Below are 16,255 nucleotides of genomic sequence, written 5' to 3' on the forward strand. Positions count from 1 at the left end.
ATTAAATGTAGATTATGGTGATTATGAGACATTATTTTGATGTATGTGTAAGTCGTATGATCAAATAGAATAAAGTGAAACAAAACTTTCAAGTTGATTTTCTGTTTTTTTGTTATTAGAGTATATAGGATAATTATTGAAACAAATGGTAAACTTGAAAAAAGTTGAGATGTGAAGGTTGCAATCATTAAAGAAAATGAAGCAAAGCTCAAAGCCAGAAAGATGACTTATAGATTTCTTTTTTTTGGTAAATATCTGCTTCAAGACCTGTTGAGTTTCTGATAGCTGGGTTTTAAATTGCCAATTTGATTGGAAGAGCTATTTGGGACACCTTCAAGTTCGAATTTTAAACAAGCTACTGATTTATAAAAAATGAGTGCTGAGGATTTAATGGAATCTTGATGGTCCCTCCTCACCTGCTTGATTGAGTTGGTTGTGTATAAGTCAACATCATGCTATCATGGGTTTTGCACAAGAGTTTCTTTAGAAAGAAAGAATTCTTTAAAGGCAAGAATTGACCACATAGCATTAATTTCTATGTCCTGACTTCTAGCACACGGTTTTAGTATGGGGTACTCTGGCGTGCTTACTGAAGCGCCAAAATGGATTGTGAAGTCAACGGAAGAGGTCGTCACGTAAACCAAACTAAACTTCAAGTAATTCAGTTCTAGATCACCGAAACCTAGAGCCTGAGCTACGGTCTTCAAGGAGGGCTTTGGCTTTGAGTGTAGAAGAAAGACGTGAGCGGGATGGATGAAGTGGTTTGTCGCAAGAACTCAAGCCACCATCTGATCTCTTCTCAAACACTCCCAAATCAAATCACACCAAACTGACAATCAACTTCAACTTTGCATTTCCTATCTTCTACATATCTTTCCAGGTTTGGATGAGAATCTTCAAGAATGAATTTAAAGAAGAGGGTCGTTGGAAAAACAAACTAGGAGTAGAACCTCTTCTTTATAATCTTCCTGTCTCAAGAACTCATTCCCTTGACTCTCATCACTATCACTCACCATCTTCAATTCCAATTCCTTTCAAGGGTTCTCCTTGCTCATGTTGGTAAGCGCGTAGGTTTATTCAATACATTCTACTTATCTTCAACTCGCTTACAACCTTCGATCTCTTTTTTTAGATAACCTCGATTCATTGATCCTCAATTCCTCAGAACTATCGACTTGTTCTTTCAATCCTTTCGTTTTAACTAAAACATCCCAAATTACTACAACCATCAAATAACGTCTGACGAACACAAACCTTTTGATTTGGATCATTCATTGATTATCTAAAAGGAGAAGAATGAAATCCCATTTGGTCAACCATCGACGATTACTTTTATCAATCTCAAGTTTCTTACTTTTCACAAGATGGATCTTATGTGAATCATCAATAGAAGTTTTAACGAATTCGACTGGCTCTGAATCTCATTTAGTCGATTCTAGTGGATTCCCATGGGCTTCAAATTCGACTCCTATCAGTTTATCTTATGCTGGTCTGATCACCGTACGACAAACTTTGGCGTATCAAGCTAAACTGTTTTATTGGTTTTTTCCATGTACTACTAATCCTCAAGCACCATTGATCATGTTTGTTTCAAACCTTGTTTTGTTTTGTTTCGAAAATGTGAACTGAAGGGCTGCTTAAATTGACGTGACGATACTTTTTGTTTTGATCATATGTAGTTGGCTTCAAGGTGGACCATTTAGTTCATCTATGAGTGGTCTGTTTCTTGAATCTGGACCACTTAGAATCCAAACCAAACCTGGTGTTAAACTAAGTCCATCTACTCAAAACGAAACGATTGATGATTTCATTCTTTCTACCAATCCATCTACTTGGAATCAACATTTCAATATGGTTTTCTTAGATCAACCAGTGGTAAGTTAAAACTTCAAGTACTATATTTAAAGCCCAAACCTTACTGAAGCTGAAACTTTTTGGTTTTTTTTTGAAGGGCACTGGGTTTTCTTTTGTTGATCCACCGATCTTGGTCAATGATACTGGTGGGAAACAGTCCTTACCAACTCTTCTGAAAAGGTCTTTGGATGGATGTACAGATCCTTCGAATTGTTCAGTTTCTTCTTCTAATAATACGTCAGAAGATCCTGATTACCAACATGGATATGTGAAAAACCAAAAAGCGGTAAGTGAAATCCCACCTATTTTATTTTTCTATCTCAAAAAAAAAGATGACCAAAAAGAAAACTAATCGATTTTTATATTTGTGATTCCAAAATTCCAGATAGCCAAAGATTTTTTAAGTTTCTTAGATGAATTTTATCAAAGATATCCTTCTATGAAAAAAGTGAACTTAACGATCTCAAGTGAATCGTATGGAGGTAAATATGTTCCTACAATTGCTACTGCTATCACAGAACATAATCAAAAGTTTCCAAATGATTGTATACCTTTGAAATCTTTAACAATCGGTAATCAATGGTAAGTTTTTTTGATTTTTATTTTGTTGTACTTCTTGTGTATTGAACATTTGGATTGGTTTTAGGACGGATCCTTATACCCAAGTAGCTACCAACATAGACCAACGTGAGTCACATTTCCTTCTACTCCTAATCCCAAGAAGAAACCTAAATGATCCTAATCGGTTTTCTCTCTTATTAATCGTAGTGGTCTGGTTCGGTTTGATATCAACACAACAAGCTAAAAATGCTTCAATCTTATTAAACGAATCTCGATCTGAGATTTTAAAAAAGAATTGGACCTCAGCTTTAAGTCATCGATTAGATATGTTTGATCTTTTGTCTAATTATACGGGTGGAGTGAATTGGTATGATGTTAGGATGAAAAATGTTCAATTTGATCAAAAACCAATGTAAATCCCATCTAATTTCCAAACAAAAAAAAACACGTGAGGTCTTTTGATGAGGTTTGGGGGGTTGAAACTGATTTTTTGGTTTTATTTTTGGATTAGGAATCATTTTCTACGTTGTAATGAAACGAAAAGGATTTTACATGTTCCTACTAAATATCGATTCGGACAAGATGATGGAATGTTTGAAATCTTTCAAGATGATATTATGCAGGTAAGCCTTTCCTTGATGTCTACCCCTCCAAAACATCCATTCATCTTTTTCTTGGGGGGGGGGGTTGTTTCAACATGATTTTTACTTATTCTGAATTCATTTTCTTTTTGGTTTCTTTAGTCAACTAAAGATTTGTTTCCCCAACTTTTCAAAACTTATAAAGTTTTAATGTATCAAGGAAATATGGATCTTAGAGATGGAGTAGCTTCTAATACAGCTTGGTAAGATTGATTCTTGAAAATCATTTTTCTTTGTATACTTATACGCTTGATTTTTTCGGTGGGGGTCATAGGCTTTCTTCTTTAGATTGGGATGGACGTGATGGGTTTGAAACGGCTCCAAGAAAAGTGAGAAAATCGATTTCTTCTTCTTTTTTTTATTTTTCTCTGGTGAGACTAATTTGAAAATGAATTTTTGTTTCTAGTTATGGAAATCTCAAACAGGTGAATTGTTTGGGTATGCCACTCAATTTGAGAACCTCAGTAGAGTGATCCTTTTAGTAAGTGTCATTTTCTTTTGGGTGTTTTTTTTTATTTCGATCAATCGAATCGGATTGTTGATCCTTTGGGGGTTTTGATTGGAATTGTGTGATTTCTTTAGGGTTGTGGTCATCTTGTACCGGCTGATAATGGTTGTCCAAGTTCTTCTTTAGAAATGATGATTCGTCATCATACTCAATCGAATTTCATCTAAGAACCAAAAAGAAGAAACGATTTTTTTGAAAAGAAAATCAATGGACAATTCATTAACATTTTGTTTGGGTTTTACTTTTTGTCTTTTAAATTTTTAATTTAATTCTCTTACACACATACACATCAAGAAAGAATGAATGAAAAAAAAACACATTACTTAGAAAGTATAGTATACATTTGCCTATTTTCGTTTTCTCATTTATTCGGTTTCTTTCTTTGAGTATGGATTGGGAGGTTTGGACAATTAGATTTGGTTGTGATTGTGGGTTTTTCTTACGTTCTTGAGATGAAGAAGGTTTAGAATTTTTGGTTGGGTCTTATACTATCGTTTAATTTAAAATATACTATCATTTAATATTCGTAGATATATCAGTGATGAGTTATGGTTTGAAAAGTTTACCATATATCCGATCATATCACGAAGAAAATCAATATTTTTGATTAGAATGAATTGAGCCTTGAAGGTGATTGATTTGATTCTGAATGTGAATTGGTTTGAAGTTGAATATTTTGTATATACATAGGTGAGAATTGATGGTTTAATGATGATGAGATTTGGTTTTGATAAGAAAGATCTTGTTTTGAATTGTTTAGTAAATAGAAATGATTTTGTTTCGTGGGCCAGACTTAGAGGTGCTTGAATAATGTTACTTTGAAGAATGTTTAGTCATCATTGATGAGATGTGCTTGAAATCAATTATATGAATTATGGAATGTGATCCAGGATTCCAGGAAGACATATTCTATAAGCAGTAGGTACATATCACTAATCACTAGCTTAACAAAGCCCTTTGCACGGCCTCGTCTGCTCCCTTGAAAGAGGGGCTTAAAACCCAAACAGTTTGGTTTGCCTGTGTGGCTCCAGATATCCAAAGTCCCTTTAAGTAGTTTTTCTCAATTTTTCTCTGTTTACATTTTTGTGAAGTTTACACCCTTTTGGTATGTTTTTCTTTATGGAATGATACATATTGTGAGCAACACAGACATCCCTGCACGAGCGTGCTTGAGATAAGTTTACTCTACTGCATTAAGCTTAAAGGAAACTTTATTTTCAATATATGGATAAGTTGTCTTGCCTTCATTAACACTTTTTTTATCTCTTGAATCTAAATTATCTTGAAGATACATACATGGTGTTGTGAACCTGATGATGATGAAGTGGAATTCTTTAAAAAGAGATATAGTCATTTAGACAAAGATAAAAAACAGATTGAGTTGTGAAATGTGAAGGATTGAATAAACATAAAAATTTGGAGAGGGAAAGAGAAATGTATGTATGAAGTTTGAAATCAAAAACTCATACATCTTTCTTTAGTTGAACTGATGGAAAAAAAGATGAGCAGAATGGAAATAAGTTTTTGAATTTTTTGGTTTTATGACGTTTGATAATTGTGAAGAAATTGGAATGTAAGAAGTACAGATTGATGAAGTCGAGTCAGTGATACTATAATCGGTTATTCTATCAGCCAAATATGCAATGAGAGGACGTACCCAAAAAAAGGTTAAACTGTAAGGACATCAAAGGATCTAACAGAATTGCATGGAAATGCTAGAACCTGCACCAGTAACTTGACGTTGAGCAGTGTAATCATCAGACTTATAGAAAGCGTTGTTTGGACCACAGTCTGAGCTCTGACAAGAAGCACTCTGACTGCCGGAAGGACCAGTGATGGTGAATCTTGCAGGATGATCGAACTGGTGAGGAGAAATGAGAGTGATATCCGCAGAAGTCACATCATCTACTAAAGTAAACTCGATTGAATTACATCCTACTCCATTGATATCACCACAGGCTTGAGCGATCCCGCCTCTGACATCGCCATCAAAAGAAAAGGTACCCGCGCCATAGTTGCCACGTCCGGGAAGTTGCATGGTGGTAGCACTGCCACAATTGTTGACGAGCTGATGCATAAGAGACATTTCTGAGCACACATATCTGCTGATGATTATCTAGAGGTCATACTCACAGTGATCCCATGAGTGCTCGCAGAAACAGTGGTAAAAAATATCGCGGCTAATAAAGTGAAGATACGTGATGATATCATCTCGAGGGGTTCAGACAAAGATAATATGATAAAATTTTATGATGGTGATAAAGGTAATTGGAGTAATTCAGAAGGAAATCTCTTGGTTTTAGGAAATCGAAATGACGACTTTGCATCTCGTTTATATAGCCATCAATTCTTACTTTTTCAAGACCACAACTTGTAAGACTCCAAAACAGCTCTTCTTGTCTGATAGCAAAATCGAAGTTAGCAGAAGCAATCAAGATTACAAACTTCATTTGCATAAAATAATTAACTCGAACCAATCGCCTAGGCTCACATTGCGGAATGTTCGACACAGCTCACAGCTCACAATGAACGTGCAAGAAGAAGGATGATGAGAATTTTCAATGCTTTGACTAGGTCGAATCACAAGACAAGAAAGCACAGATCAATCTCTGAATGAAATGATAAACTCATTCCAAAACAGTGAAAATAATTGATTGAGTTCGAAACTCATAATGATCAATGATGACTTCTTATGACTTAATATATATGGATATAGACGATTTCATTTCATGGAAATGTATGACAAGATCGTGACAAAAGAAAATGATGACATCAGAGAAAATGCATTTGAGAATTATCCATCGCTGTGAGTAAAACAAATGATCACTCAGAAGATTTTATTAAGGGTGATACTATAGAGCCAGAGGGGTGAAATTCCGATGCGTCGTTTAAAGTCTTGAGCGTGCTGCGTGCTGTGTGCTGTGGAGAGGATGCCATCGGAGTGCAGATCGATCAGTCTGTACCCCGGATATTCATTCCTAAGGGGCATGGATATCATTTTGGATATAAAACACGTCCATCCCAACACGCTCAAGTGCCATAACCATCATCCGTTCAGAATATATTCCAAACATTATACAAAAAATGATGATGACTGTTGCCTCTTCGATCTTACACCTTGTCACTTTTGCCTACTTGGCAGCTACTATCTCGGCTTATACTATTCACTTTCAGAATAGTTGCTCTTATACGGTTTGGGCCGCTGTAGGCAAGGCTCCTAACGGACAACCAGATACATCTGTTTCATTTGGTCAACAACTCAGCTCAGGTCAGAGTGCCGATTTTGGTGTAGCAGATAATCAGTTAGGTATTCGTGCTTGGGGAAGAACTGGTTGTGATGGGTGAGTTCTAATTGCGATAGATTTTTGATGAGTACATTATTATCACTCTGAGTGACTGATTATTGCTTTATCAGCTCTGGTGCCAATTGTCAGACTGGTGCTTGTAATGGTGGTTTAGTCTGTACCGACGCTGGGATCACTTCACGTGCTCTTCTTTCTGAATACGGTATAGGAACTGATGGTAGAATTTACTGGGATCGTAAGTCCATGATTTTGATAGATTTGAGTGTTTGTCTTTATATAATCTGATCTGATGATCTTAAAAATAAATTTAGTTTCATATGTTGGTGGTCAAATTAATATTCCTACTAGACTTACAGGTCCAGATGGTCAAGAAGTTTATTGTGCAAATGGAAATTGTCCAAACACTCAAGCTTTTCAAAATTCCGAAGATTTTGGTGCTATAAGAAATTCAGCTCAAGGTGGTACTTATAATCATCATTTCTGTGGTTAAGAAAAAAAACTATACATGGATTTTTTTTTGTAAACAATCCATCAAATCCTTATGTGATTGTGTGTTATGTATCTGATTTCCCTCTCAATTGTTTGGAACCCCTTTGGTTAGTTTGTTTTGAGACTTGATGATTTCTGGTTTGAGTGAATTGAAATCCGTAGTTGTCTTGTTGTACAACATGCTTCATAGAGGTCTAGACCACAAATAGGCAAGTGAAGAATAAGAATACAAAGCAAGGAAGAGAAACATCAAAAAGAAAAAAACAAGAAAGGAAGGAGGTGAAAGAACACAGCATCAACATTGTCATACCACAAGTTCAACTGTGGGATCTACTCCCTTCCAAGCTGTGGTCTGACTTGACACCTCTATTTATATGACAATAAACTTTCCTGATTTCCATCAAGTCAAGCCTCAGGCTCTACTCATCTCCTGAAGATCTTGTTAATTTGATAGTTGACTTTGTATACCATCTCAATCAGTTGATAATATATCTGATAACATAATCTTATTACATTTGTCATTAACTCAATGAGAACTTTAGCCAACTGTAACCAGAGTCTCACATTAGGATTGGGTCTACGTCTCAAGTTGATTATATAGTTCTCCTCTTTCTATGACAATGACTGTAAGCTTAGCCTTGATCTTTGACCAACTGTGCCTTTACTTGATACCCCAGGTATGATGATATTATCTTTGATGTCTGATCAGAAAGGATCTACTCTTCAAATCTCATGATATTCAACTTTTATTGTGCCATTAAGATCCTGTTGCATCTTGCACAACTATGTTTAATCCTGCTCTTGATAGCTAGTGATGGTAGTAATTCCTTTGCAGGATGTGCTTTCACCTGATACCCTTGGTCATTTTTATCACATCATTTCCCTTAGCTCTGTTTTCCCGGACAACTTCAGTGAACCTGATCCCACCAATTCTTTGTGGTTTCAGCGAGGTGCTTGGTTCAGTGTGACTGGGTTTCTAATTTTGGATGTCTTCCTGTTCTATGTAGCTGGTAAATAGTGTTTGCTCTGAAACTGAGTGTATCCTGTGAAGATTTAAAAGAAGCACTTCCAACAAAGATACCTCAGATTGGAACAGTTGATTTGTTAAGCTTATTGATACCTACAATGTATGGAATGTGTCTTCCTGATAGTTTGGGATCACAAAGGTTGTTGAGTTTAAGGTATCAGCTAAACTTCAATGATCCACCAAGATCAAAAACTTATCATTCCTTGTGGTTTCAAAATGCCTCATTCCGTAGTACACATTCTCCAATACACAGGAATACCATTCCATAGCTCTCTGGGTCAAATAAACTACTTGGTGTTGATATCCTCACTCGCGGAGTAGGTTCTGGAGCAGCATTTTTACTTGGTTTTCATTGTTGAGGTGGAGCCGCCGGAGTGAGCTCAATCACTGTGGCAGATGCCAGGGCCAACTTCTGGAGCACACCCAATGACCAGCTATGGACATAGATACTTGTCCTCCAAATCTAGCCCCTTGGCCAATGGTTCCGCCAAAAGTACGCTTGTTCATACCGTGTCCAGTCGTTGAGCTTTGCGCAATGTTCGGCAACTTGGAGATCTAAACTCAAAGATAGGTCCCAGACAATAAACGTTTATAAGATCTGTACCTGATTTCCTTTGCACGATTGATTTTGAATGCAAATATGTATCTTGGAGGAGTAAGGATTGGAACCATAATTGATACGTGGCTTTTTGGAGGTGGTAGATTGTTCGGAGTTTATGTATGTTGTTGTTGGTTTAAGATGGAACTCATTTGGTTTGTTGGTTTTGGTTTTTGGCTTGTTTGTGTCGATGTATGATGCGAAGTGATTGTTGTTCTTGTTTGGAACAAAGCAGCAAACTGAAAGCTTTTGTGGTATACTGATCAACCAATTCCCTTGTTCCTTGTTTGAGCAAAGCTTTTGATCGGATTTGATTAAGTGATCTAAGACTGTCACGATCAGTGTTTGATTGCATGTTAAGGCTGTGAATGGTTCTAAGACATTTCATTGAGTTTTTTTTTTCTTTTAAATCGGGAAATCGTCTCAAAGTCGAAATTCCAGTCAGTCTTCCACCCACCAAATGAGTTTAACCAATAACATTCTCTTAAAACTTAGAATTCCTTTCAATCCTATCAGATTCACTCAACTATCAAAATCATTTACCACTACTACTCAATTCAAAATGTCTGCTTCTCAAATCTTACCTACTCAATCTTTTAATAAATCTCTTTATACTCCTTTAGCTACTTATGATGTCAGTTCTTCTTTTCATTCTTTTTCTTTCCCTAAGCTTTTTTGATATCTGATCGGTCTTCTTCTTTGATTCAATAGCCTGAAGTACAAAGAATTATTGAAGATGAGACTTATAGACAATACTCTGGATTAGAACTCATAGCATCAGAAAAGTAAGTTCTTTTCAAAAGATGAACCTCGATCGATCGATCAAACTCTTCTAATTTCTTTTTTTGTCTTGCTACTAGTTTAACTTCTTTAGCAGTCATGGAAGCCAATGGATCGATCTTAACTAATAAATATTCAGAAGGTTTACCAAACGCAAGATATTATGGTGGAAATGAATTTATAGATCAATTAGAAATCTTATGTCAAAACAGAGCTTTAGAAGCCTTCAGATTAGATCCTAAAGTGTGGGGTGTAAATGTTCAACCTTACTCAGGTAGTACTGCAAAGTAAATCCTTCATTGAATCATTACCTTGATGAAAAGACATTGATTTATTTATTTTTGCTTGTTATATTAGTTTTGCAGTGTTTACAGCTTTGATCGAACCACAAGATCGGATCATGGGTTTAGGTTTACCAGATGGAGGTCATCTCACTCATGGGTTTTATACTGCCAAACGAAAGATCTCAGCTTCATCAATATATTTTCAATCGTTTCCTTACAATATCGATCCTACTAGTAAATTGATTGATTATGATTATTTAGAAAACACTGCTAAGGTTTATAAACCTAAGATTTTGATTTGTGGTGCTTCGGCTTATCCACGTGATTGGGATTATGCTAGATTGAAAAAGATTGCGGCTGATCAAGGTGCTTATTTGATGATGGATGTAAGTAAATTTCTCGTTTTTCAAATTCTTTTTTTAAATTCAAGTCGGTCATAATTACTGATTCGAATTGACTTGATTGTGATTTTAAGATGGCACATATCTCAGGTTTGGTCGCCGGTCAAGCTCAAAACAATCCATTTGAATACTGTGATATAGTAACGACGACGACTCACAAAACTTTACGAGGTCCTAGAGCAGGAATGATCTTTTTTAAAAAAGATTCCGATTCGAGTATTGAAGCCAAGATCAATAATGCAGTCTTTCCAGCTTGTCAAGGAGGACCACATAATAATACGATTGCAGGAATTGCAGTGGCATTGAAACAAGTCATTGATCCGGAATTTCAATCTTATGCTAAAGCCGTGGTGGAGAATGCTAGAGCACTTGGGGCTAGATTGATCGAATTGGGTTATGAACTTCAAACCGGTGGAACTGATAATCATTTGGTTCTTTGGGATTTGAGACCGATTGGTTTGACTGGTAGTAAAGTTGAAAAGATTTGTGATTTGTGTAAGTTTTGTTTTCTTTTGAATTCAAAGAAAGATAACTAATATGGTTCCTTTTTACCTAGGTCATATTACGATTAATAAGAATGCAGTATCAGGTGATACATCAGCACAAGTACCAGGAGGAGTTAGATTAGGAACCTCTGCTTTAACCTCTAGATCAATGGGAACAGAAGAGATGAAAGAAGTAGCCAACTTTATGGATCGAGTGATTAAGATTTCATTAAAATTACAAAAAGAATGCGGATCTAAATTATTGAAAGATTTCTTAAAAGTTGCTAGTGAAGGTGAAGGTGAAGGTAGAAAAGATTTAGAACAACTTAAGAAGGAGGTAGGTGTTTTTAGTCGTAGGTTTGGATTACCTGGTGTGAATGTTGAAGGATTAAAGAATAGAGAAGATTAGATGATTGGATGATAAGAGGAAATTATTTCTTTCTTATCTTTTTCTTTTTTTCTTTTTCTTATTGTTTGGTTTCATGATTTTGTTCAGAATCTTATCAAGCGTTTAGTTGATAAAGAAGGAAATAGGAAATAAGGTTCTGGATTTATATATCTTTGTATGGATGGCTTTATAGATCTATATCTTTGTATGGATGGCTTTAGATATCTATATCTTTGTATGGATGGCTCAGCTAGGTGTTTTTTTTTGTTTCCTGAAGTATGTAAGAATCACTTTCAACAAGTTTTTCTTTGATTACAAAATCATATAGATATGTGTATTTTTTTCTTTTTTCTCTTTTGTGCATGAAATCGATGGCATAAGTGGAGGTACAAATTGAAATGTTTGCGTGATTGAGAAATGATGAGGAGGTTGAGCTTGAGTGATTTCATGATTTAGAAATGATGTCTTGATTTAAAATCTGAACCTAGAGCTGATCAATTGGAATCTATGGTATGTTTTTCAATTGTCTTCAGATCATTAGCCATGGGTGGTCTGGATGCAAACCAATCGGAAACAAGTACCCACATCCAAGTGATCAAAAACGCGAGCATTTTGATTATAGCATGAAAAAGAACAACTTTTGTGAGGTATCCTTTCTTCTTAAAGCCTTGGTTACTTTATAAAGTGTCTTATTCATGATCTATTTTCTGTTGCTTGAATGGTAAATATTTAGTGTGTATCACCATGAACCAAACATCTTATGTTTACCCTTACTAGAGTCTCGGGGGCGGCCAGCCGCCCTCACGTTTTTGTTTCGGAAAACCCTGACTCGGCACCGTCTCACTTGTATCGGGACCGCCGCAGCACGCGTCAAAGAAGCCCCGCGTTATCCGCCTGAGTCCTAATGTCGGCATACTATGTTGTCCATTCTGGTTGAACTTCCAATGCCTCCCTCGCATCCGTCCAAATTGACCACCACAGCGATCCAGTCTTGCCTCAGGACTTGACGCCTCATCCAAGACATCACTCATTTGACGTTATAAAGGATGTTGTACTACGCAACTTCAAACCATGTCTCTCAAGGCCCTCCATCCCAACTTTTAATACGCAATCACTTCTTGCCACATGACTTACATCGCCGTCATCAACGCCATTGTCAACGTAACCTCACCGGTTAGTCATTTCGCACATCAACGCTGTCCAGTGACTCACATTCTTGTGCCAGCCTGTTGCTATGAACAGTGGGCAAATTTCGTTCGTTGAAAACACTGCCTCGATGACTGTCGTCGACCTCGAGGGCCACGCTGTTCCGGAATTACTCTTCACTCACGGATTCGGTCCTGCTGAGAACACTCTTCAACACCACCACACTTATTCAATCACTGGTCCCTTTGGTCAGGACAGCGTCACCGGCCGAGCTTCTATCAAACATACCCCACTCAACCACGCTGACGTCACCGGTATTAACTTCCCCGATTGCGAACTCGCTGGTCGAGCCACGATTACTGGGGTCGCCAGAGTGATCTCTTTTTACCTTGAAGACGGTCCAATCAACGGCCCCGATTGGGATATGGTCCTCACGGCTAGTCACGAATACTACGATGTTATAGTTTGTGTTTATCTCCATTCTGTACTCTTCAGTCATCTGACCAACCCATTAGGTCCAAAGGCGTCTCACGTTCAACGTTTTATATCGTTTCGGGCATGCGACTCCACTTGGCCAATTTTGGCCTCACATCACCGCCGGATCTGCTATTTGGGTGCATGGAAACATCATAAGTAAAGACCGTGATACCTTGGAATTCGCCGTCATGGTACGTTTTTTCAATTCCGGCAGACGACCGAATACTGACACCTTGTCCTAGGTCTCGCAATATACGCTGCTTGGGGAAATTTTTGCCACAACTTGATGCAAACTCCACAACATATACCTGAGACTGTCATACACTGCGCTACTCTACTTGTTCACAGTCTCAATAACTGCGATATAATAACACTCCCATTGTAAAAGCTTTGCCATATCTTGTTTTTTTTCCTTTTCCGTCATCTCATCTCTAACTGTACAAACTGTAATCATCATCATGTTTGGTTACGTCACCATGGAACAACCTAATAAATCGATTTGATTATGAAATTGGAAGTGAAAATAAATTTTATCGAGATAGACCAAAGGCAACAATTGAAAACGGGACCGTATCTGGTTGATTGTATGTTTAATCCCGTTCGCAAAATTTTTGATCAGAGGCAGAGTGGAAGGATCTAATCGCACAAAGTTAACTTGCCCTTAAAATGCCATTTCAGTGACTTTTTCGAAAAGGTTTTTTCCACCTATATTGAACACATCGGCTGGAAACATTGTCAATCAGAAGAAGATTGAGAAATGAGAGAGGTATAAATCATCACTCAGTTTCAACAAATCTATTCCAATGAGCAATTCCTGAGAGATAACTTGACGTTGATAGAGATTTGGGATTTTCGATTATCAGTTCCTGCAATTCATTTGCTTTCATCAGTAACTTCATCCGTACATAAAGCCCAAAGAGATTCATACGGTCATGCACAGGAGAGAATATATACCTTGATAGCCAAAAATGAGAATCTCTGTGATTTAAATTCAACACTTTTCATCCTTGATTTGAAAATCATCCCAACATAAGAAAGAAGGAGAGAGTCTGGAGGCGCGCACCATAGTTTTGGGATCTTAAATCAGGCAGGCTTTTGAATTTCAACGATTGGCAATTGTACGTTTTAGCCGTTTAAAAATCAGACGTCTCTGCGATCGCAAGCGATGAAAAAGGGTGGTAAAACAAAGGAGCGTTATGATTGAGGAATATAGGAAACAAATGAATGTGACGCTCGATAACAGAAGCGTGAAATGTTGAGGAAATCATATACACGATGTACAGCTATCGTACAATACAATGAAACGGTTCAAAAGAGACCAATGTGATGCGCGTAACAAAGTGATCCATTTAAAAAACCCACAGATGTGGTGATGTTCTGTCTACGCTTCTGTGAGCAAATAACATAGTCAAGACATTACAAATAGCATTGACTATCAATCCCGCAGTATGCCTTTAAAAACAATGTTCATTGTCTCAGCACTCTTGTCAAGCACCGACATACAAACCTTGATATTGTTGACGCTCGTGCACCTCGACAGCGCGACGTACAACTGTCCATGTGAAAAAACAGGGCTCGGCAAGAATACCACCACATTTTCAAGACTCTGTCCCTGGGATTTATTGACTGTCATGCAAAACGCTGGAGCTACTGGATATTGAAATCGGTAAAACGGCAATGGAACCATTGCATTGCCACTGTGATTGAGGTTGATTCGGGGTATAGCCACATTGCGACCTCGTCTAGCGCCAGTTATAATTTTGCACGTCAAATATGTTCTCGCCACGTGTGTGATCAACAACCGTGTCCCGTTACATAGGCCTTGTTTGAGATTCAAATTTCTTAACAAAATTATTGGCATTCCCGCTTTGAGGCGCAGGTCGTGAACCGGGAAATTCGGCACTGAGAAAGAATTCAAGATCTCTGGTGTCAGTGATTCACACGTTGTAGAGTCATCGTTTGTGTCAATTGAACTCGAGGTAAATGTATCACCATGGAGGATCTCCAGCATTTCCTCGTTTATTGATACCACAGACCGATTGAGTGGTGTCACAATACATCTTTCGCCGTAGTACGTAGCCAAGTCGTTCCAGTTCCTTTGCGCAATCAATGCATTGGCTTTTGAGTACAATTGTGTTGCAGTCCTCTTGTCGAATAACTTAGTCGGTGGTATGTTCCAACTTGATCATCGCCTCCGTTGATTCCTGCAACTGACCCGACCCCAATTCCAGCAGCCAATCTGCGTAGTCAAGATTTTTTCTTCGCAAAGACGCATTACGACATTCGTGTCCCAAGAGCCTGACATTTGTAATGAGAGCAAACTGCTCAATCAATGGCCATAAATAGGACCGCCTGAGAGACGCCGTCGCCTGCTGAGGCACCGTAGATTGTGGAATAACGGGTAAAGTCTGCCGAAAATCTCCCGAAAAAAGAACAATGGCTCCCTTAAAGGGTTCATCCACTTCTCTGAGATCTCTTAGCGAACGATCGACACAGTGAATGTCTGCCTTGTTCTGCATAGATATCTCATCCCAGACAATAACCTTGCAGTCTTTCAGTCTTCTTGAAACCGCATCCCGCCCCGAAAAGTTACATGTTGACGTGTCGTTTGCGTTCAACGGAATCTTGAAACCTGAATGCGCCGTGATTCCTTTGTACAACAACAGCGCAGCTATTCCCGATGATGCGACGGACAGAAACGAAACCTTCATCGCGTTGCAATAATGAAGTATTGTATTTAATGTGAACGTTTTGCCTGTACCGCCAGGGCCGTTGAGGAACAACATGCCACCCACTTCCGCTTTGATCTTCGATCTCATCTCCTCAAAAATGGCCAATTGTTCGTCGTTCATTATTTCAAGTTTCTCCATCACGAAATCACAACTCGCTTGCGTGGAAAAGTCTTCCTCATCGCAATCTAAAAGCATTCCATAACCATCAAGGCAACTCAGACTCGGTTTTGCTAAAGCCAAAACTGTCAAGTCTAGTCCAACCTCCTCTAAAGCTCGCTCCAACCGCCATATACCGAGTTCCAGGATCATGTCCGGTGTTGGTTCCACGTCGGGAATAACTTGTTTCAGAGCATAGCCGCAGTTGTCGCACATCGGACCCGAGAACATGTCCCAAAGTCGCCTCGGATTGCTTGCTGGGCCAAATTTGAGGATGAGTGCAAACATCGAGCGCAATTGATATCCACCTTGTGTTTGTGAACATTCTTCCATCGTAGCAATAAAGTGGTTGTCATTCAATAAAAGCCCCAGCGCCGCAGCCGCCCCGTTGAATTTTCGTAGACAATGCCATTCACTGTCCGA

General features: G+C 38.1%; 5 protein-coding genes across 5 annotated transcripts; 4 read left to right on the forward strand and 1 right to left on the reverse strand.

Moving 5' to 3' along the window:
• Positions 1-835: 835 nt before the first annotated feature.
• MELLADRAFT_123596 (serine carboxypeptidase) lies at positions 836-4,145 on the forward strand (the record flags this gene model as incomplete). The annotated part of the gene is made up of 12 exons (XM_007416502.1): positions 836-1,059; positions 1,133-1,583; positions 1,680-1,875; positions 1,952-2,140; positions 2,240-2,436; positions 2,501-2,541; positions 2,623-2,827; positions 2,927-3,038; positions 3,159-3,259; positions 3,331-3,385; positions 3,463-3,537; positions 3,639-4,145. 11 exons carry the CDS (start codon positions 1,297-1,299, stop codon positions 3,729-3,731), a joined length of 1,551 nt encoding a protein of 516 aa, XP_007416564.1.
• Positions 4,146-5,257: 1,112 nt separating this feature from the next.
• MELLADRAFT_93841 (uncharacterized protein) lies at positions 5,258-5,775 on the reverse strand (the record flags this gene model as incomplete). The annotated part of the gene is made up of 2 exons (XM_007416510.1): positions 5,258-5,632; positions 5,698-5,775. 2 exons carry the CDS (start codon positions 5,773-5,775, stop codon positions 5,258-5,260), a joined length of 453 nt encoding a protein of 150 aa, XP_007416572.1.
• An 830-nt stretch (positions 5,776-6,605) lies between these two features.
• On the forward strand, positions 6,606-7,534 carry MELLADRAFT_79324 (thaumatin-like protein; the record flags this gene model as incomplete). The annotated part of the gene is made up of 3 exons (XM_007416503.1): positions 6,606-6,905; positions 6,980-7,104; positions 7,181-7,534. The coding sequence occupies 3 exons, from the start codon at positions 6,649-6,651 to the stop codon at positions 7,357-7,359; spliced, it is 561 nt and encodes a 186-aa protein (XP_007416565.1).
• A 2,011-nt stretch (positions 7,535-9,545) lies between these two features.
• Positions 9,546-11,342, forward strand: MELLADRAFT_53874 (uncharacterized protein; the record flags this gene model as incomplete). Its single annotated transcript, XM_007416504.1, has 6 exons — positions 9,546-9,617; positions 9,695-9,768; positions 9,844-10,050; positions 10,121-10,433; positions 10,523-10,943; positions 11,005-11,342. The coding sequence occupies 6 exons, from the start codon at positions 9,546-9,548 to the stop codon at positions 11,340-11,342; spliced, it is 1,425 nt and encodes a 474-aa protein (XP_007416566.1).
• A 1,104-nt stretch (positions 11,343-12,446) lies between these two features.
• MELLADRAFT_93844 (uncharacterized protein) lies at positions 12,447-13,231 on the forward strand (the record flags this gene model as incomplete). Its single annotated transcript, XM_007416505.1, has 4 exons — positions 12,447-12,494; positions 12,547-12,930; positions 12,983-13,135; positions 13,187-13,231. 4 exons carry the CDS (start codon positions 12,447-12,449, stop codon positions 13,229-13,231), a joined length of 630 nt encoding a protein of 209 aa, XP_007416567.1.
• Positions 13,232-16,255: the final 3,024 nt, after the last annotated feature.

The sequence above is a fragment of the Melampsora larici-populina genome, assembly GCF_000204055.1.
Source record: "Melampsora larici-populina 98AG31 unplaced genomic scaffold MELLAscaffold_61, whole genome shotgun sequence".
Classification (NCBI taxonomy): domain Eukaryota; kingdom Fungi; phylum Basidiomycota; class Pucciniomycetes; order Pucciniales; family Melampsoraceae; genus Melampsora; species Melampsora laricis-populina.